Genomic DNA, 22812 nt, shown 5'->3' on the forward strand with positions numbered 1-22812 from the left:
AGCTGAGTTAATGGTGCAAGGTCTGTCTCTTAAAATGATCTATAAAAAAAGATTTGCGAAGGTGACTAATGTTTCTAACAGTCTTCTTATCTTCAGTGAGGTATGTCTTCAGGGAAGGGATGGTAACTTTTGGTTTTTAAGTATGCTGGGAAACAGACCCCTTGAGGAGCTTTAATATGGTTCTAAAAACTAACATATGCTTCAGAGTTAATGGTGCAAGGTCTGTCTCTTAAAATGATCTATAAAAAAAGATTTGCGAAGGTGACTAATGTTTCTAACAGTCTTCTTATCTTCAGTGAGGTATGTCTTCAGGGAAGGGATGGTAACTTTTGGTTTTTAAGTATGCTGGGAAACAGACCCCTTGAGGAGCTTTAATATGGTTCTAAAAACTAACATATGCTTCATAGTTGTCCCTCTTTCCTGTCTTTTAAAATCCAACATAACTTAAGGTACAACTACATGTCTGTGCATGTTGTGTCTCTCCCTCACATACTTTCTCCTTTAGGGGAGAGATCTGGGTCCATAGTATTGTGTGAAGTTGGTGGGGCTTGTGAAATCCTTGGACTGTTACCTTCTACTGCTGCTCTTCCAAGTGAACAGCCTGATAATGGTAGGGGAGACTTGGAGCCTATGAAACACGGTTATATGTTTCTGGGTCTGAGGAACAAAGGCACCAGAGCCAAGGTTTTCTCCCTGATCCTCCCAGTGAGGGTGTAGGGCTTGAAAAGAAGTGGATGGATACTGGAGGTCAATAGCTGGTTGCACAGCTGATGTTGACAACAGACATTTGGCTTTTACAGCCCTCTTTGAGGGTCAAGAACTGCTCAGAAGAGACTGAATTTACCTGACCAAGTCAGGCAAAAACATCTTTGCCAACCGGCTGGCCAAGCTGGTGAGGAGAGCTTTAAACTAGGAACTTGCTGTTCCTAGTTTAAAGCTAGGAGAGAGTTGACAACACACAGACAAGTGAGGAAGTGATGGACTGGGTTGGCAGACAAAGGGCCTAGGGTGATGTTGACAAGAAAAACCTTGGAAACAACATAACAGGACTGAAAGTAGATGTTGTTTCCGTGAACTATCATGGAAATACTTGGTTTTGCCCAGTGTCTTAATATTCCTGGTGAATCTCCTTAGACTCAAAGTTTTGATAAAACTAGTTACTAAAGTTTGTAGGAATTTTTCACATCATCTTATAGTGAGGAACTATTTTTGACATAGTAGTGTATTGATAAAGTGATTCTTGATAACATGATCAATGTCTTTCCTTGACTTCACATATTAATAATGAAGGTAGCACTAAGCTAGAACTTGTAAAAGCAATTGAGTGCCCTTACTTTTGTGCCCATACTTTAGCACATAGGGCTTTTCATCACCTGTGGTGTTTGCTGAATGCATTTATTGTTCAAATACAACAGAGAAATGAGACTGCAGGAAATCATGTCTCTGTTCTTGACAGTTACCCTTTCCTGATCATTACTCTGTGCTTATGATGTAAGCGTCAGTTTCTGAGGTCTTCTACAAACTTTGCTATTCACTTTTGAAGTGAATGGAGGGTTTTTTTGTTTGTATGCTGGATTTTTCTAAAAATTTCCTGCAGTGGGAGTTAAAAGATGTCATACCACTGTTTTACAATTATAAAAACTATTTTGTTGCTTTATCAGTTTCCTTTAACTAAAAAAACCCCAATTTGCTTCGTGCCAACTGTATTTCAAAACTCTTATCTGTAAAGAAATCTTTATTTACATTTTGTAAAGGGCAAGCATGTTGATTATTTTGTAAATATTGCCCCATAAATCTTGACATTTGAAAATATTTTCTTTTAAGTGGTGTTTGTGCATTTATTTACACTATACAGAGGACTTGTGGAGCTGAGAGCACAGAGTAGTGAAACTCATTTTCTTTCAAGATCTTGCATTTAATATTGGCCTGTTTAAATATAACAGGGAAGTGGAAAAGTAATTTTCTATCTTGGGTGGATAGACAGGTATATTCATATGAAGGCCTTGTGCTCCATGACCGGTGGTGAGGTCATGGCAGCTTCCCCCTTAACCAAGTGTTACATAGCAAATATTGTTTTACCGTACAAACCGGGACGAGGGAGGGGCTGCATGGCAGATTGGATCTGAGAACTGGTTTGATTCGTTTCTCTCCCTCTCTCTCCCCTCACATTACTAAGATGGATTGTTTTTAGCCCCGCTTCCATCCCTTTTCCAGCTCCTTGAGGGCCCAAAAAGTATTGGGAGCAGCCCAGCTTGTGGGATGGGGAAGGAGGGAGGTCACAGGCCTTAGGGATGGGACAAGGTTGGGACCATGGGGGAGTGCATGCTAATGAGGAGCTGAAATGTCTGCATTAAAATACCTTGCCACTTTTGAAAGGCAAATGTGTCTTTTTCTCAACAACCCACCACCCAAAAAACCTAAGCCCTTTTCATACAAGATTTGAGAAAGACTTGTTAGTTTTCTTTTAGCACAATATGGAAACAAATATTGGTACTGTGGTCAAAATTTCCTTTGAACCTACAGGTCTTGCAAGTAAATATAATACATTTTAGTATCAGGCAACTTGTATGTAAAGTTTTTCTTAGCTTTGGCCTAGAAATACACTTCAGAAGACTAGAGACTGCCAAGTGACCTAAAGCAGTATCAGCGTGTTGGAAAAATTCCCTTTTAAAATTAACTTAAATTAAATTTAATTCTTCTTTTAATCCTTAACAAATAAATGTACATTTTGCTTTTCAAATGCTGAAAATGCCGTCATAGCTTTTAGGGAGCTGAAGGTATGTAATTTTGAATGTAAAGTGCTTTAACATAGCAGCTTTTGAGCTTGCTTTCCATCTGAGCTAAAGGCTTGGAAGTGAAAATTAAATGTAAGGAGTTGAAAGTTCCTTTTTGGTGTGCAGTGGCAATTGTTTCAGAGTGTTTCCTACCTGTTAAGCTCAAAGGGGGTTTGAATTAGCCTAATGTATCACTGTGAGTAGAACAGTGAGAAAGTTTTTGAAGTTGTCTACTGTTTTTAGCTTCTTTTTGTAACCTCTTAACACAGAGTAAACACGAAAAATATTTTCATTATTCAATAAAGCCAATGTTCAACCATGTATAGAAATGACTCAGACACATATGCTGTGTAACTTCGCACACTGCAGGACTGGTTCTTGCATGTAATGGAATTAAGAGTAAAATACCAGAAGTGAAATTCTGGCCTCCCTGCAATCTGGTTTGCTGCAGGGGAACTGGGCAGAGCTAATCTGTCATGTTGAATGCTGAGTTCCTTCTGTGTGTGTTTTGTTGGGGTGTTTGTGCTTCAGCAATTTGTAGCCCACATAGTTACATGTGTTCCACTTGGCTTCTGCAGGCCGGTGGAGTCAACAATTTTTATTGACAAGGGAAACTGTATTTGTTTTCTCTTAGCAACAGTAATGCAGCTGCAGAGTCAGGATATGAGCTGTGTTGAGTTTTTGCCAAAAATACCTGTCCACTGTCAACTGGGGTACTGCAAAAGCCAGAAGGTTTTCACAGCTGGGGGCCCAGAAAAGATGTTTTGTTGCTGGTAATGTGGCAGAAGGGTTTGTTTCTAATAGTCTTGTGCTGTTATTTGACCTTACACTTTTACAGTATTTCTGAGATGCCTTGTAATAGCTTTCATTTTATAATAAATTTCACTCAAAATACCTTGTAGGTAATGGAAGAAAGTAAATAATATTTAACTGAATATTTGATTAATTTTTTCTTAACTGATTTAAGACACTGTTGAGTGTCTTCTTGCTCCTGGGTCATCCTTTTGTGTGATGAAAGAGATGTGGACATTGCTTCAGGCATAATTTTTTTTCATTACTTTTATTAAACATCCGTAAGCATCAGGCAAATGCAGCATCATACAGCCAGTGGCTGGTGGGAGTATGGGAAAGGGCTGTAGTCTCTCTTCTGTGTATCATGACATCAGGTGATTTCTGGACTGAATCATAGTTTGGAATGATGAAGTCTCCAAACCATACTCCATTGTGGCCAGCTATTTCTAGATCACCTGCAGGGAAGAGCTCTCAGTGCCTTTGCTTTCATTGCTGTTCAGTGCTGCTTTGTAGAAGTGCAGCCACGTGGCTGTGCAGCACAGCACCCTGCAGAAATCCTCACGGTGCTGCTCTGAGGCAGGTTTCTGGTGCTGCTGCGTGCCATGCTGTGCCATTGCATTGTGCTCCCCACAGACACCTGCCATCTATAGCATCTCTTTTCTCTTCCTGTGGTTAAAAGGAGCAAATCAACAGGTTTATTGCCACAGTCAGTCCTGTATAGGCCTCTGAGAAAGATTCAAGGCTGAGGATCTCTAATTATTTAGGCAGTGGCAATTCTTTTGCTTGTCAAACTCAAACCTGTGATATAAGAAATTCAATGTATGAGGTTGAAAGGCATTTTTTTCCCTGAAAATAAAACCAAAATATTTGTAATCCTTTCTCCCTGACTACTTGTTATTTTGCATGTTTTTAATGGTATTGGGTTTTTTTGTTCATAACTATTGTGCATCATTCTGTAACTCATTGCTAGTTTTTGCATCTCTGTTGTGCTTTTACAATAGATGCTTAGGTGACCTTTATCTTTTTTCTGGTGTATCATATATCTATATAAATTTAGATTTTATCAATATGCTGGAATACAGAAGTGCTTTCATTAGCTGTGAAGAAAACAGAATTGCTGTTGTACACTTTTTTACCAAAACCATTCAGAAAGACCTATTATTACTCTTCAGCAAGACCTCAGGTGGTGGCATGTGAAAATTACTAGTCTGCTGGGATCAGACACTGCCATTGCTCAGTGGATTTAAGAAGCTCTTAAGGAGAGTGAGAGTTGACACTGAGAGTTGAGGCTTCAGCATCAACATTGTGTTTATGACTTAAACCACATCCTCTTCTTGAAAAAAAATAGTGAAATATTTGTACTTTTTCAGCATGTGGCTAAAATGAGTGCTGAAAGGAAAGTAAATTAGTACTCAGTCTGGATAAGATGAAGTTGATGAGTAGACTGTGAAAACGTCAGGATTGATTGCTGCCACTTTTCAGACTATTCTGGAAATCTGCTGAAACACCTTTTGTAAAAGAGACATGCTCTTGTGCTTGATGTCCAAAGTGTCCATTTTTAATTTTGTTCTTTAAATGTTATTATGGTGCCTCTCTGATTCATGAGGTCAAGAGCTGCATCCACCAGTGTGCCTGTAAGATGCTGTTTGCAATGACACTATAGAAGAGCTTCCTGGGTTCAAAGCAGGTAGGACATATGCCTTAATAACATTAGTTCCAGGTCAAGTGTTTTGAAGCTGTCAGACCTCACTGTGGTCCCAAACGTAGGTTTAGGTCCTTACACTGATCTTCACAGTTTCAGATTATGTGTGCCACTGCACTATGGTGATTGCTCTGCTCTGTAGGACCAGGGTGGCATTGGCAGAGGAAATGGCAAGTCATAGCCCTGTCTGTACTTGTCTGAATTTTATGTGATTCACATTCAGGCTTCCTGTGTACAGTTTCAGGATTAATATGCACAGAGTGAAAGACACCTGACAGGATTCTTGCTTGAAATTGAAAATATTGACCCAGAGCATATTTTTGTGTCTGGTCTTAACTTGTTTTGCAAATTCCTTGCAGTTTTATGAGAATTCCTGATGCTGGCAGTGTCTTAGACTACCTACAGAATAACAGGTTGCTCACATAGCTTTTCCTCTCCCTCTGCCCCTACGCGTAGGGTACCTGAGGTTGGGTTTTTTTGGTTCACAGTATTCGTGTGAAAATCTTGATTCTTGCACAGGGTTGTCTGTCGTGTTTTTCATTTAGTTTTGTTTCCTAAATGAACTCTGTCATTTTATCAGCTTGCTCCCAAATGCAATTAGCCTCTGTCATTAGTATGGATACAGGAATGTAATTCCTTGTTTTCTCCCTATTACATGTGTGAAGCTACTACAGGGAAATGCTGTATGGACTAGTAGCATACTGTGGATTCATTAATTGTCTTTATCTGTTACATTCTGAGCTGAAGAGACTTCAGTTATAAAATATGAGAATTCTGGTGTGGTCAGGAACATTTAAAGGCAAGATATCCTGTGTATTAGCCCGATTTGTAGGAATTTCTCCACAAACAGAAGTAGTGTGTTAAATGCCTCTCATAAATGAAGGGAAGCACATAGTGAAATAGAGTGGAACTGACAGTGGAGAATGTAGCAAATTTTTGAGTTGGAATTCAGTGATTTTTACTGAAACCCCTTGGTATTCTGAGGTTTTAAAATAGACTGAATTAGTTTCTTCAAAGACCTGGATAATGTGTTTGAGGCAACTCAGACCTTCTTCAAAGGGCCTTTGTCTGTCTTGGGGGTTAGTGATGGGATCCTTTTGTTTGCAACTTCATTTGAAATTCTCCATCAGTGACAGCAGCAATAGCACTGTACTGTTGAAGCTGAGAGGAACAGAAAATTGTCCTTGGAATACTCAGTCCTCTCTCTTTCCATCACCCTGTCATTTTTTTTTCATTCTTATGCCTTAAATAAGATTTTTGACACATGCACAGGAATGCAAAAATAACCACGCATAGAAATTTGTAAAAACTACCAAGTAGAGGATATTCTGAGTATTGCATTTTAGAAACTGAACATAAAGAATCTGGAAATTAAAATTAAAATGAGAGTATGAGGTATACTAGAAAACCAGAGATAATGCTTGTGATTAGCTTGATAATTAAAAGAGTTATTTTATTTATCTGAAAAATAATGGTAAAATTTGAATGCTTTTCATGGCTGGTGGGGACTGAAGAATGAAGTGATGTAGGAGTTCCTGGAACGTTTTCAAGAGCTTGAAGCTGTATAGATAGCACAAGACCAGCTTCATTTTGGCATGACCTGGTTCCGAGTGATGGCAGTAATCTTGCTCCAGGAGTATAGACCAGTCAGTATGGCGCTGTTAAAACTCACCATTCGTGTTCTGTGCAAGAAGCCTGGTGCTTGCTAGTATGTCTATGAGTTCCCCTACTAATGGAAAGAGGGTTGGATAATCTTCACATTTAAGAAGAATCAATGGTTGAATTCAAGAATATGTTTGAATGTGCTCGTTAATGCAGGTCCAAGAGATCTCTGCTCACCTGAGGAGAGCCAACTGCCATTCCATGAATTCTAGCTGCTAATAAGTGTTGTCCACAGCATCTCATCTGTTTGATTGTCTTAAGCTGTGCGTGTAAAATGTCCTCTGTCTCTTGAGGTGGTGTCTGTTGTTTATCTTAGTTTTGTAAATACAGCATAGGGGGATAATCAGGTGTTTAACCATGCCCTCAGTGCTGCTTGGCATTGTGGAGCAAAGGTAATGTGCCATGGATAGGAATGAATGTGAGAAGGAACTGGAGAAATGTCTGTGCTGCCAAAGCAGCAGTGCATGTACTTGTGGTCTGTGTTGTTTTGCTGTGTGCTGGTTTGAGCTGAAGTAGAGTTGGCTTTCTTCACAGAGGCTAGTGTGGGGCTATGTTTGTGTTTTGTGCAGAACACAGAGTTGATAATACAGAGATGTTTTTGTTATTGCTGAGCAGAGCTTACACAGAGTCAAGACTTTTACTGCTTTCCATACTGCCACATGGCAAGGAAGTTGGGGATTCAAGGGAGATTGGGAGGAGACACAGCTGGGACAGGTGACCCAAACTGACCAAAGGGATATTCCATACCATATGACATCATGCTCAGTATATATGGTGGGAGGAAGAAGGAGGAAGGGGGGACATCTGGAGTGATGGCATTTGTCTTCCCAAGGAACCGTTACGCGTGATGGGGCTCTGCTCTCCTGGAGATGGCTGAACACCTCCTGTCTTTGGGAAGCAGTGAATTAATTCCTTGGTTTGCTTTGCTTGTGCATGCAGCTTTTGCTTTCTCTATTAAACTGTCTTTATCTCAACCCATGAGTTTTTGTAGCTTTTACCCTTCTGATTTGCTCCCCCATCCCGTTGGTGGGGGAGTGAGAGGCTGCGTGGGGCTTGGCTGCTGCTGGGGTTAAACCACGACATGCTGCAGTTAGAGCTTTTGGTGTACATATGGCACTTTAATGAAAATAAAAGAAAATTTAGCTGTTTTCATTTGTGCCATTGGGATGGGGCTAAACATACTGCTAAGTATATAATAAGAAAAAGGAGTAGCTTGTAAAAGACAGGAATGAGAGCACAGACAATATGAATCGCTGCTTCACACTGGATTTCTTTAATCCTCATTTAGATATAACATTTCTTGAATATTTGTTTAATTTATGAGGAGAAGTTTAAACTTTTCTGTGTGGTTTTATCATTTAGAAAATTAAGTTATTGAATAATAGCTTTGTGGTTAAAGGAGAATAAACAAGCCCTTCCTAACTAGTTTGCAAAAATGGCAAGATTGATAAAAAGCTGTCTTGAATACAACTTTCCATTTCCAAGTCCTGTGTGTTCTTGAGGACATAACTGCTTCTGTAAATGTAATGTTCTTCACTGGATATTTTTTAACCTGGCTTGGTACTGTAGTGCCTGCAGAATACAGCTCATTGTAACTCAGCATTTCTTAATGTTTCCCATGTAGGTAAAGATCATCTAAGTAGGCAGTGACATCAGTAAAATACAAAGAGACTTGCTCCTTGTACTAGTGGGTGTATATATAGACCAAATGTTTTTGATATTGCTGTTAATTTGTTGCAAATGTTTTGATACCTAACAGTTATTTTTACATTTTCCTAGCAAAGTTTTAAAATGTTGTGTGACATGGAGACTGTGGTGTTCACATGGTGGATAATGGGACAACAGGTGAACTGAGTCACAAGGCACCAGTGAACAGCTAGAGTGGGAAGCAGGGCCAAAAGTGTCTTGTAAAACCGAGTCAGATTATAATGCAATTTCTAATTTTAATCAGGTCTGAATCAAGAGCAGCTGTATATGTGCATACTTTTATAAATACTGTTGCAGTATATATGAAGATCTTATTTTGTAAGAGCTTTATGAAATCGTAGAACTATTTCTAGTCTGTAAGCAGCTGTTATGATGCAGTAGATGCTGTCTTGCTACTTAGGTGCTTTATGGTATTTTGGAACGAGTGACCCGATTCATGTAAGAAATATAATGCCAGTGTACTTTGGTAGTGATTCTGGTGCTCTGTGGTTTCTTTTCCAATGTTGAAAAACCTGTAGAAAGAGGCACATCCTCTTCACATTATTCTGAAGTACAGGTTGGAGGCCTTAGTTCAGAGAAGGGTCTAAGCACATTGAGAATGTATCACATCTCAGGAATCTTGACTTGAATTCTAATTTAATGCTAATTTTTGTGATAGTCAAGGAGATGCTTTTTGAGGAAAAAGAGTTTTTGTCAATTTAGACCAATATAATATTTATATCAGGTATGATCTGTAGTTGTTTGTAATTGATACTGTAAAATAAACCTATTTTCCCCATCATTTCTGAAGTTACACTGAGTACTCAACCTGAAAGAGCTAGATAAAATTATGTTTACTCTGTTATGTACAAAGGGCCTTTCTTTTATAACTAGCCACAAGCACACTATAACCATAGGTAAATAATCCCTCCTGGCACAGCTCAATTGGTGTAAGGGGATGTGTTTTCTCTTTTTCTGTTCATTGATTGGAAGGATGGAGACGCCAAAGATTTTTTAGGACACTAGAAAAAAGAATCAAGCAGCTGGCAAAGCCTTGACTTTTCAAATGCTCTTTTACGATACCACTTGATTTAGAGCATTTGGATCATTGAGTATTCTTTGGTGATGCTCACAATACAAGTGATTTGTCTTGTATTGGTTTTGGTAATACAAATATTATATATGCAAGCAATAATGTATTTTCTTTTTGTGTGTGTAAAAGATAAAGCAAAAGAAATATTTTTAGAGTTTGTATTTTGGTTAAGAAGACATGCTAAGCAGATCGACATCCAGCCATGCACTGTCATGTTCTAGGCTGATACATTGCACAACTTTGCTGTCAACATCTTGAAGCTGATATCTGTCAACACCAACATTGTGACTTATCCAGGGAGCAGACAGCACATCTGCTGTGTAGTTCTTTCCAGTAACACAAATTGAACCAAAAACTCTCAGGGTTCAGTCTTTCTAGTTTCCCTGAGACTGCCAAACTCATTTTCAAAGTGAACAAAAAAAATTCTCCCTAGTAAGAACTTAGAGTGACAACTTGTTTCCTAGACACCACTGCATATCTGCTGGATAGTGTTTTGTTGCTACTGCTCTTGATATCTTTCAGCACGAGGAACTGCAATCCCTCTCCTCCTGCACCACCAGCTTTACCATACACTGAATATGGCGAAATAAAGTTGAAGATGGAGCTAACAAGCACTGGCTTTACAAAAGCTACAGCAATAGCTCTGATCAAGAGTTCAGCTATCTCCTTCATTTGGGAAAGCCCTGAACTTCATTCGATCATCTAAATGTATTAATTTTGTGTCAACCATGATTACACAATTTTTAGTGTTTTTTTTTCCTTTGATTGGTTTACCCTGCTGTAGCAGATGTTCTCTTCTGAGTTGAAGGCCATTCTTCTCTCTGTCATCGAAGATGTTGACTTGCTGCTCACTATAGGGTGACTAAAATAGGATGGAGAACCCAACTAGAATATTCCACTTACTGAATCAGTGACATCTAAATGCAGGTGGTTCTGTAAACCTGGAGAGATGCTGTGGACCTTGGCACGTGTCCCTTGTGTGTGTGTGGACAGCACCTATCACACTGCAAACTGGATGGCTCCACAGCTTAAAAATTACGTCTGTGGGGACAGGACTTTAGTTACTTGTGCTGATCACAAATTTGTTTACCCAAAGCAAGTTGTGTCCCAGTATAGCCACTACTGGTTTCTGATTGGGTCCCTCTATCTTCCCAAGGGACACTAGTTATCCCAAACTGAGGTGATCATCTGCTAAAACTGACTTCCCTCCTCAGCTTTGAGAGGTACATAGCTGATGGATTTTCTTCATGGTGTGTTCAGCTTGGTGGCTTGAGGGAGTACAGGATCCTTTCACTTCTGCAGGTCCTTCCTTCTGCTGCTGTTTAATAGCAGTAGGATTGCTAGGTCAGTCCTTCAGTTTTTCTCTGAAGAGTCTTGCTGTCTTACTTCAAAGTCTCTTGAATTTATGTGCCTTAAGTTTGCACTCCTGTGCTCTATAGGGAGATTGCCAGCCTTAATGTACTTCTTATATCTTCCTTATAGTTATTAATAAGGGGAAATAAGAGAAGTTTGGAAGTGTGCTATGTTCCTGAGAGCAGAGCTGGTAATTTTCATGAACAGATTGTGTAGCACCAATTTCAAAATATAAGTCAGAGTTAAAAAAGTTGTACAAAACATCCCACGAAGTCTTCTGAATGAGCCTGTACTTGAATAGAACAATATGTCCTTTAAAAAGCTTAGACATAACACATTTCTTTTATTCTTTCCTCAACTCTCAGTCAACTTTTTCCAGTAATATTTAATATTGCCTCAGTCACTCCATATCCATCATTGAACAGTCAACTGCTTATGCACTTTACTATCTGCATTGCTGTAAGCTTGAGTATACATTTCTCTTGAGTATCAAAGTAAAACATTTTGAAAACACGAGTTGTTTTTTTTTTGGTAGCAATATAAATATTTAAAACTCAGTGTTTCACACCTTATGTTTTTGTCAGTCATTTCTAGCTAGGGAATGAAATGCTTTCACTTCTGACAATTTAAGTGCTGAAGCTGTTGATTTATATATCTGGGCCCAGTCTAACACCAGGTAGCTAATTGACAGGTTTCAGAAATAGGTAAGTACTTGTGCTTTAAACAGTTAAGTACACGAGCTGGTAAAATACTTGAAACTGGCTGCTCATGAGGTTTGTGCACTATCTTCTGATCTCTTAGTTCACTAAGTCAACAATAGGAGATGTAAAATGAAATACTAGGAGGAAAGGTGGAAACTTACAAGTCTGTTGCAGTTGTTAAGATCTCCCTCTTACTTACATGTATTTTCTAGCCCTTCATTTTATGTGGTCTACTCAGATTAAAACAGGCTCAAAAGAGCCCCTGGATTTTCTGAGAGTATTTTCCCTCAATATTTTGCGAAACTAAACATGTATAGCAAAGATACCAAAACCTTCTGTGTTATTGATTCTGTATTCATTAAGAATGTAACGCATGTGTAACTAAGAAGTTTGAAGAGTGCTTCTGGTTGAGAGCTATAAAAAGAGAACTGATCTGAATAAATGTTTATTTTACAGAATGCTGAAACCAAGGTGGAGGAAGCAGCTAAAGAGAGTCCGAAAGCAGCCGTACTAACACATCAGTCTTCAGAGGATAATGAAGTATTTGGTGAGTTACTCGGACAAGTGGAAAATGTTATTTGTTGTGTTAGTACAAAGAGAGTTCCCACAAAGTCCTAGCGATGTACTTAATGCTGGTATACAGCATTTTGTGTGTAGGCTGTACAGTTCCACAGAGACCTGGAAAGGTAGAGAAAGGACCAAGAAAAAACCAAATCTGGTCTAAACCAGATCATCTCTGTGGAGAAGAAAGATTGAGTCCAAGTGTTCAACAAAATTAAAGTTTTACGCAGTAAGAGGGGAAAACAAGATTTTCTCCATCCATAATGAATGGATATGGAGTGAATTCCTAAAATTGCAGAAACAAAGATGTAATCAAATGTCAGGAAGGGGAATCCTAAAATGAATACTAAAGCATTGTGATGCATCATCTGGAAAGTGTGGAGATTCATGATTTCAGGCCTTGAAAAACAGGTTGGACAAGTAACTGTCTGAACTGATGTAATGTAATCATCTTGTGCCAGAAGGATAGACTAGATGACCTTTGAGAGTACTTGGAGGCCTGGATTTCAGATGAGCTCCTCTTGATATTTTCCTGTGAATCCCCTCCCCACTCTCCACATAGGTTTTCCTGGTAGCTTTATTATTTGTTCTGAAAGCTACATTTGACCTTTTCTTCCACGTTAAGATTTGGAAAAGAGCCAGGGAAACCTTATTATTCCAACTTTATGTTGATTTTATGCAATAGAACTACAATAAAAAAGCAGTAGTCTAGCATTAATGCAGGAGAGGTGAGGGCAAGGATGAAAGTTGGTGTAGTATTTAGCTCCATTTTATTCTGAAGTGAAAACTCAAGATGTGCAGAAGTCATGTGGATGTTATTAAGGCTGACTAGCTTGAAAACTTCTGGATGAGTCAAATATTTTTGAATACAATAAGGATTTTTTTCTTCCAAGGTATAAAAAGAATGGAACATGGGTAATTAATCTTTCATACTATATATGGAAACAATGCTTGTGACCATTTAAAATGTTCTTGTTTAAAATCATCTTTTCTCAGTGAGATAATGTAGTGATTGGCACATGAGCCTGAATTCCTGGTATGAATATTTCCAACAATGATCATATAGTGCCAGTGTCTGATGAATCTACAATGAGACTTCAGAACCAGATTTCGAATTTATGAAGTCAGTGTTGAGTATTACGTAATTTCCTCTCCATTTGCTCCACCAGTTATTTGCAGTAGATCCAGTGTTACAAGTTATAAAGCCCCACGGCAGGGTGTAATGTGCAGCTGTGTCCTTTCTCAATGCAGATCTCTAGTTTGCTTTCTGTGAGAAGGAGATCTCCATCTGCCTCTCTACCAGCAAAATCTCAGGATTTTAAATCTTCTCTATATTCTGGTCAGTAGCCCCATGTACCAGTGACCTAAACCAGGAGTTAGTCAAGCCTGTGGTCCATGGCAACCACAGTCCATGGGGACTGTGACCTTAAAGATGGGACTTAAGAACCATGAAGTTCACTGTTGGTAGGCTTAAAGTCACCATCCAGTGATTCATATCCTCACTACAAATTCTTTTACTAATTTAAGGTCAACATGCAGTGTACTGCATGGTCTTTAAAGCTAATGATTTACTCACAAATTACTAAAATATTTCCATGTTCCAAATCTGTGAACTTAACTGGTTATCTAAGATAAGCCAATGATCAACCTTTGAGAACTTGACACAATAAGGAGGAAAATTTCTTTCCAACTCCAAAACCAGTCAGACTATAGCACCTTATATCAACCCTTTTACCACTTTGCAAATGGAAGTCTGTTTTTTCTATTGTTTTTCAGATTAGGTCAAAATGGGGGGTGGGGAGAGGAAGTATGGTGCAAATGGAGTCTGAAATCTTCTTTTACCCTGTTCAAGTGAGGAAATCAAAGTGGACTGAAGGTGCGAATGAAACCACTGCAGTGAGAATCGGGGAGTATTTTGGCAGATCCAAGTTTTATGTGTCTTGAGAATGGCAGTGCTATATATGCCTGCCTTTTCCTGCAGTTCTGGACAATTTCTTTTAATATTTGATTCCATCTTATAGGGGATAAATGATAAGCTCAAAACAGTTTTCCCTAGGTGAGTTATTTGTTGTTCTGTGACTTAAATTATTAGTTTACAGACCCTGCTAAGTTATTCTCCCTCTGGCTTGATCTATTTCAAGCTATCCCTCACTACTTCTTTCTTTTTCCTCAGTGATGCTAATTATACTAAGCATCAAGTATGCATCAGTAGTTGGTTAATTTATAGCTTCAGCGTTGACTAGAATCCCTCTTCTGAAGAATTTTCATAGCCTCCAGTCTCCTTGAGCAGGCGCACTGCAGCCTTCCCTTTTCACACAGAAACACACTGTCTTGTGTGATTTATTTTTCGCAGAAGATCCCTTTCCCCAGCTTTTTCTAAACAATGCCACCCCCTACAGAAAGGTTAGCACAGGCAGCAGCACAAGTCAGTTCCTGCCTGACGCAGCCACTGAGCCCCTTCAGAAGAGGGGGCTGCAGCCCTTGAGTGCTGCCTGCCTTTTCTGGCTTTGTGCCTGGCTGGCATAGGCGCCGGGAGCACTGGCTGTCCCTCTTCCCTGGGCCGCCCGGTGGCAGCAGCTACCAGTCCCTGGCAGCCCCCAGAGTGCCTAGACTGCCAGGTCTAAGGCTCTTTAGCAAAGGAGACAGAAGTCTCTTGATTTGTCCTTGTCTGCTCACTTTCCTAGGTTAGTATTGTCTTGGACCAGGTAATAAGACTTTTCAGGAGAAGGGAACTTCCTTTGCTGTGGACAGCATGGAATAGAAGCAACTGCTAAAGATTGTTTTACAGAAGATACCTGATGAGGCTGTGCTGTTTGAATACAGTAGTATTTCTTTTGGAAATACTTCCTTCCAGAGTAAGTGTGGTTTCTGCAGTCGCTATCAGTTGGGTACAGTTTTGGAGGCAAACACATTATTATTGATGGAAAATGCTAAGGAACCAAGCATGGGAATCTCTTGCAAGTCTGCTGGAGCCGATAGCATTCCTTGTAGATATAAGCAAAGTTTCGTCCACTACTGTGGAGGGTCACTTGTGAATGAACATGAATGTTTTAATTTTCTTCTTCTTCTCCATATGGGTTGGATTTGGGATTTACCATTCTTGAGGGCTTTTTTGCATTTCTCTGTAATACTTACTTTTATGCTGGAGTATAGCTGAAATAACCTTACCAACAATGAAGCTACATTGTACCAGCAGCTCTATGAAACAAATAAACAAGTCAGATGTGTCTAGTACTTCAGAGAGCTAATTCTCAAAGGCGATGAACTATTTAGGCAAGAGGATGGAGGAGAAAAAAGGAGCAGAAGGGTAGGGACATGGGAGAGAAAAGACATCAGGTCTGTACAGTGATGGTATTTGTAACTATGAAATTCTGAATTGACAAGAGTTAGTTTTGTTTGTCCTTTGAAAGGATTTTCTTGTGACACCCAACAGAGTTCTGTTGTCTGATATATACTGAATATGCATCTGTGATGTGGAACTAGAATGTCTTGCTTGCTACAAACTTCTGTTGAACTTGCACGTAGTCAACATGGTCTCTGTTGCCACCAGTATGTAATCTGAAAAGGATTGTGAATGATATCTCAGTCCAAATGAGAGAAGAAAATTTCTGGGTATGGTGCTTGGCATTTAAGGAAATGGATCAGGAGGTGACTGCTAGCCTTTCAAAGATTATTCTCAGAAGTTGATTAGATCCATTGCTACTCTGCAACTGTGAGGCAGAAGCTGGGGGCGAAAACTGGCAGTCATTCTGACCACTGGGAGGATTTCTCCTCCCTTTCTTTGGTGTGACCCCATATTGCATTAACTTGGAAAATGACAAATGCAGATTTTTATTGATATTTTTTTTTCCTATAGGGTTGAAAGTAAGGAAGATTTCTTCATGAGGGACTGTCATATGTTGACAGCATAGTCCCCTTTCTGGTGGCAATGAAAGCTAAAGCTGAAACTTTTCAAGATAGAATAGTTTGAGTTGGAAGGGATCTTTGAAGGTCATCTAGTCCCAACCCCCCACCATGGGTAGGGGCATCTTCAACTAGATGAGGTTGCTCAGAACCTGGTCCAACCTGTCCTTGAATATTTCTAGGGATGGGGCATCCACCACCTCTGTGGCAACCTGCTCCAGTGTTTTACCACCCTTGTTGTAAAAAATGTCTTCTTTGGGAAGATACAGTGAGACTTGATCTTCTCAAACAGTCAATTTTCATTTCTATCTAGTAGATGAGGTCTAAAATTGTATCTGGGTATGGCCATGATTCTTCTGGCTTAGTGCTTTCCAGGAATCCATGCTGTGTGGCTGTAGTTGTACTGTGAGGTGTTGTGGGTTTGTTGTTGTTTGGGTTTGGGGGGAGGTGGGGATAGGGGTCATATTTTGTTTTTGTAAAAAGGTGAAATGAACACATTTTTTTTTTTTCCCCTCTAAAAGAAAATATCATATTGTAGAGCTTTTTTCAGCACCATCAACCATTCTGCTGTTTCTAATTGCAGTACTGGGTACATCTCTGTATGCAGAGCTCAGAGATACAGCAAGAAAATGTACATTCAGCACAATTCCATGACGACCCTGACTCACCCTGATTCATTGCTTAGCTGATGCCTGCTGCGTCCTACACAAAATATCCTGTGGGTAGCTGTTCTTCAACCCACACAGGCTGAAGAACTTCTGTCTGCGTGAGACTTCACTCTGTAACAGTCTGACAGATGTAGTCACATTCACCTGCCCTAACCTGGTCCCACTCCAGGGGTATCTGGATGCTGTGTATCAAATGCCAGTTTTGGGTAGGGTTTTTTGCTTTTTAGTTCAACTGAGGATTTAATGATGGTTTATAAAGCCCATTCTCTTAGAAATCAACAGAATTTAAATTCTGGTTTACAGAATCTACTTAAAGTGAAAATATATCTGATGGTGTGTAATCTGTATGGATTTCACTCTTGTATAAATTTTTGGGTTTTGATTCTTGCTTAAAAAAGGGAGGGGGCAGAATGCGAAGGGAGGAGCTGGAAGGCATTTAGCAGCATTTGGCTGCACAATGCTTTTATCAGGAGGTGATGCAGTCCTGTCAGGAGCTGGCTAAAAGCTGAGGGTTACTGCCGTTCAGTGACCTTACTGGGAAGCTTCTGTCTTTGTAAACACAATGTATCGTGGGACATAAGCTATGACTTTAATGCTGAATAATGGCAAGCTTACACACACGAAAAAATCAGTCTGGTGAGACAGCAAATGGTCCTAAAACAGATATTATTACCATGGTGCAGTTGTTTCCTCTTGCCTGAGAGGTAAATGGGGGAATTTAGTCTCCTGTAGTTTTTCATAATAAGCTAAGTAATGATTCTGTTTTTTCAACTGTCCACATATTTCCACTTTCCTTTACCATCTCTTTCCTTTTCCCAAGTTCTTGCAAGACTTGACGTGTCTGATTCCATCCAGAAACCACTGGTGTATCAAAATTACAACAGCCACAAAGGATTAGCTTTCTGAGATGGAAAGAATAGATTTACATTTTAATATGTGCAGTTGTTGGATCTCAGGGATACGGCTCACAGCTTTCTCTTTTTGGTGTGGTTTCTTGTGCCCACCTAAAGATTGTATTTTTTTAGGGAAAGGACTGAAACTTGTGTATCTTATGTATAATAAAGTGGTTGTTTTTTTCAAACTATGTGTAGTTTATATATGGATAAGCAAAGCTGAAGACTAGAGAACTGCTGTGGTGGAAAGAGACCTGTAGGATTTCAGAGGCAGCAGCTAGCCAGCTGGTGGGATTTTTTGTTATTTTAGGGTTTGAAGCTTTTTCTAAAGCATAGGTATTTGCAATTTCTATGTTAGTTCTGTGGTTGGTTTATTTATGGCTCATTTTTATGGATTGTTTTTTATGGTAGCATTGAAGCATATTTTTTTCTGCCAGCCATCTGATGCTTTTGCTTACGTCTTAGCTTTCGGACATCTAACTAGTTAATATGCCATTGGAATTAATGTAGTGTTCTACAGTAGCATCTAAACTTTTAAGATTACTTTTAGCATGGCACTGATGCTGCTGCAGAATTACTACACAAACACATAAGGGCATTTTAACAAGTCTGATTTGGCATGATTTTTCTCTGTTTTCTTGTCTGTACCACGTGCCAACAACATGCACAACAGAGGTTTGGACTTTTCTTATGTTATTGGAACTGGAGTTGTTACTGTAGTCATAAGTATAGGTGAAGAGCTGAGCCAGTCATGCCTGTAGAATTTGAAGTTGTGCTTGTTGTAATAAATCACAGTTTAGTAAACGACTTAACTCATTATTTTAATGCTTGCTATGCAGTGTAGAGGATCTGGTGGGGTTTTTTCCCCCTTGTGTATTCAGTAAGAGTGTGAGTCTGTATGTGAGATGGGGGGAAGCACAATAGGCATTTACCATCCTATTCTTATTCAGAACACACATTGTAGCCGATTGTAAAAGTGAGGATGGCTAAGGGTGGTCTAATGTGGCATGTTGCTGGGTGGTGATATGAGGCCTTTGGCTAATTAGCTAGCCATAAAAACAAGTTACTCCTCTCCCAGTGCATTTTTGTCCTGTCAGCAGGCTGCAGTGCAAGGGAGTATTCTGTTTGCACAGAAGAAACAGAGTCCATAGTGTTCTCCCTCACTGATCCTTGTGTACCATCCAGTTGGGTTAAGGCAGGATTTTATCTGTAAATGAATTAAAAGTGCTTCTGAGAGATCTTTATTTTGGGGAGAGTAGCTGGAATGTTGCTGCTGTCCCATTTCCAATTTTGTTGAGGCTGAATAAATACTCAGTTCTGGTTTGAGTGAAACAAGAACCAGAATAGTCCTTCATGGGCCAACCACTCTTCTGTTGTGTTAGCTGAAACAGATGTTGTCATTAAAGTTTAATTACGACATGACTCACTTTTTAATGAAATGACTAGAAGAGAACCAGAGTGAGTTTTTGTACCATTTATTAGGAGACTATGAAAACACCAGCTGAGATTGATAATACTTTTGTGCTTAAAAAAGTGAAAACCATGAAAGCCATCTACTTTGACTTCCTGCATAATAAGAACTATGGAATTTCATTATGTAATTCCTGGATAAAATCCATAATACCTGATTTAAGCCAGAATAATGTCCTATTGCAGAAATTTTATAAAACCAGTGGATTCTCCTCAGGCTTTCAGCAGTCAGTTACCCTTGTTAAATAGAGGCACTTTGCTGGTGGTCTAGACCCCATAGTTACCTCTGATTGTGAGTGTGGGCTCCATTAGAATGCCCATAGCATATATTATGGGAGAGGTATCCAAACCCAGATTTTCTTTTTATCTGAATGCAGAAGATAGAAACCGAGGGTAAAAGGGGATAGAGAGGTAAACATCTTGCCCTCATAGATACAGAGGGTTGGTGCTAAATTGGTGCTTCCCATCCAGTGTGCTGTAGATCAGGTGAAATTCCTATTCCTTGTCAGATGGGCCTAAGAAATTCTGGTTTGGATTTCTTAGTGATATTTCCCACTCACGCCCCCATTTAAAGTCTTATTCACTGGCAGTACTGTAATTAGCTCTATTGACTTTGGCAGAACTATAAAGATACGAGTTGAGCTTAGAAGTGAAAAAATTCATCAACTTGTCCTTCCAGTATTAAAGAGGTGGACTGGAGTGTGGAAAAAGCTGTGGATTTTCTTACATTCAGGTTGATGCCCAAAGAGTATGGAAGGGCAGCGAGTGTGGCATTGTAGCTGCATCCTCTCATCCAGTAGCAGTTCTGCAAAAATATTAGACTTGGTGTGTGATGGGTGTAACTCTGGAAGGGAAAGATAAGCAGCAATAAACCCACTGTGAAAGGATTATGACAGTAGAGAATGACAGCATATTGTAAGCACCCCACAGAAGCTGTTTTGGTGGACACCCTTACAAAATATTTTTATTTCTATGCTGTATTAATCTAAATTGAGCTTCGGCCTCATGTATGACATTTGCAACTGCGTCCACAAGACTGAAAATTAATCTAATAGTGGTGGAGAATGAAAACAAGATGGAATGCAGAGCATTTGAATGAGTGAATGAAAATTTGCAGGACTTGGCATCTAGCAGCTTTCCCTTGGCACTCCAGTCTCTATACCCCGGAGCTCTGTGAAACTCCAGGGCCCTAGTACCATGTCAGGCAGGAAATCCAACCCATCCTTGATGGGTTTCTGTTACTCATTTGTTCAAGAAGGCTGACTGTGGTTTGGCTTAACTCCTTCAAATACATAGTTTGGCAGCACTTGTGCAATAGTTGAGCTTTATGGGTGTGACAGTGGCCCTTTAAGCTTGGCAGTACTTGTGCAATAGTTGAGTTTTATGGGTGTGACAGTGGCCCTTTAAGTGCTGACAAGGAGGCACAGAGCAGAAATTCACATCTGACATAATCTATTTTTGATGAGGAAAATAGACGTGAAAAGGACTAGTATTTACTGGTGTGCACACACTGGTACTTGTACAGAAACATCCTGGTGGCGACAAGACTGCAGTCGCTCACAAGCCTTGCGAGGAGCAGAGAACAGCCATGATAATGCTGCTCTTTATTTGCAGTGCTGTTCAGAGCAGGCTCTCTCTCTAGAGCCTTCCCTATGCTTCCTTTCCCTGTTGCCAGTGAAAAGCTTGGCCTTCTCTAGGCCTTTTAATATTCCCACTTAATTAGAAGGAACCATTTTTATACTGGAACAAAGTATCTCCATCAAAATAGCAACTTTAAATTAGGCTGAGTGATTTCTAATAGCTGTCGTCCGTTGTGAATTTGTTTTCCTTTGTGGTCCTTCTTGCTGTGGCACCTTAAAATTTCTGCTGTGCATCATATTAACCTGCTGCAGGAGGACTGCAGTAGAAATCAGCATTTTAAAGACTAAACTCAGTTGTTTGAACAAACACATGTATAGACTGTGCAACAATAATGCTAAATCTCTGTTTATCTCAAGTGACTTCAAAATAGAAACTGTCTACAGATAAAAGACATTCAGAAGAGTTCTCATTTCTGTTCTGAAAGATCTGTAATAGGATTTTTTTTTAACCTTTGCTTGTGGGAAAGTGATTGAATGTGCTCTTGAAACAAAAGCGGTAGGTATTGGACACCTAACTCAGCCATCATGCTATGTTACTATAAATGGTTTGGTTACACTGGACTCAGTGGAAACAAAATGAAAATATTGATGCTTCTAAAATGGATTCTTGACATTTGACAAACTATTCCTTCCTTGAAATATGTGTGCTTCCCTGAGTGTGTTTATCAGGATGTGGTGACTGTATTTACCTTGACAGGACCTCCTGCTTTTTCAGCACAGCAACTCCCCTGATTTCAACAGAGCCATGCAGTGGTTATGCCTGAGTTCCTACCAAGGAAAATGCTGATCTTAGGTCTGTGGTACGTGAAGTCCTCTTTGGCATCAGGTGTTGAGTGTGCCACTGGGCAGCTTCAGGCAGAAATATACTTCCATTTCCTTGTCGGAGATGTCTTGCAGCCCAAAGTCAAACAGGAGAAGTAGATAATTTTATTCTTGAACTGATAGGCCAAGTTTTAAATGTAGTTTTGACATTTATTGCCATGAATGGACTGAATTCTTTGCAAAGCCTTTCAGGGCAGGATTAGTTGTAGACATGATATGTTTTAGCCACCTGCTGCTTCATCTGTTCATCAGGTATAAAATATTCCAATATTTAATTTTTGTAAGGTAAGGCTATGGCATGAACAGGACTTTGCCACTTTATTAGTCTTATTCTGTTACCTTTTATTTATTTTCAGGCTGTCCTTTGTTTTGTGTGTCATGTTCAGTCTTTTGTGTAAGCTGCCCATCCTTAGAATGGCCACAAGACACTCTTGTTTGGTCTTCAGATTTTATTGCTGTATTATTACATTCCTCCTGCATTTGTCAATACAGGAAAACTGTTACAAAATAGGTAATAGATGGGTGGATACCAGTTATGCAGCAAGTATCATTGTAGTCTGAATACCCTAGTCTACACTTAATATAAATTCTGAAAGTTTTATTTCTGATTTATTTGCCAGAATTTCTTGAAATAATTTTACTGTTTCAAAGTGTATAATTCTGATATTAAGATCTGAAAGCAAATTTGTTTCAAGATCCATGCTGGAATAAAATCCTAAACCAAAATCTGTCAAGACTCCTGAAAAATGAAAGCTGCTTTTTCCACCTAATTACTCTGCCCTTGCTGTCAGGGATCAGTGGCTGACCAACATCATCATGAGCTGCATAGCCTACAAAGGGCCAATGATAAATGAAAATAAACAGAGGAACTTTGCTAGATTTCAGTAGAATTAGAAATATGCTTTAACATTTTTAAATACTACCCAGATTTTGACCTAGATATTTTGATGGCTCTAGGCTTAAAGTGAGAATCAGAAGACTGGACAAAATAACTGTTTGTCCTTTTTCCCTCTGTGACAAATCCCCCTGGGCTCCAGCAGAGAGATGTGACCTGTTTCCATATGCCAGCAACAGTAAATTTGGCATCTGTTT

The 22812-nt window shown here is 39.5% G+C and overlaps 1 protein-coding gene across 1 annotated transcript in view; it reads left to right on the forward strand.

Annotated features, from left to right (window-relative positions):
* Positions 1-22812, forward strand: part of MBP (myelin basic protein) — a 70346-nt gene that overhangs the window by 19738 nt on the left and 27796 nt on the right. Inside the window, exon 2 of the mRNA XM_009070412.1 lies at positions 12220-12310. Within this exon, the coding sequence (XP_009068660.1) occupies positions 12220-12310 (91 nt within the window). The remainder of the gene's footprint in view (positions 1-12219; positions 12311-22812) is intronic.

This window comes from Acanthisitta chloris, unplaced genomic scaffold (genome assembly GCF_000695815.1).
Source record: "Acanthisitta chloris isolate BGI_N310 unplaced genomic scaffold, ASM69581v1 scaffold3022, whole genome shotgun sequence".
Lineage (NCBI taxonomy): Eukaryota > Metazoa > Chordata > Aves > Passeriformes > Acanthisittidae > Acanthisitta > Acanthisitta chloris.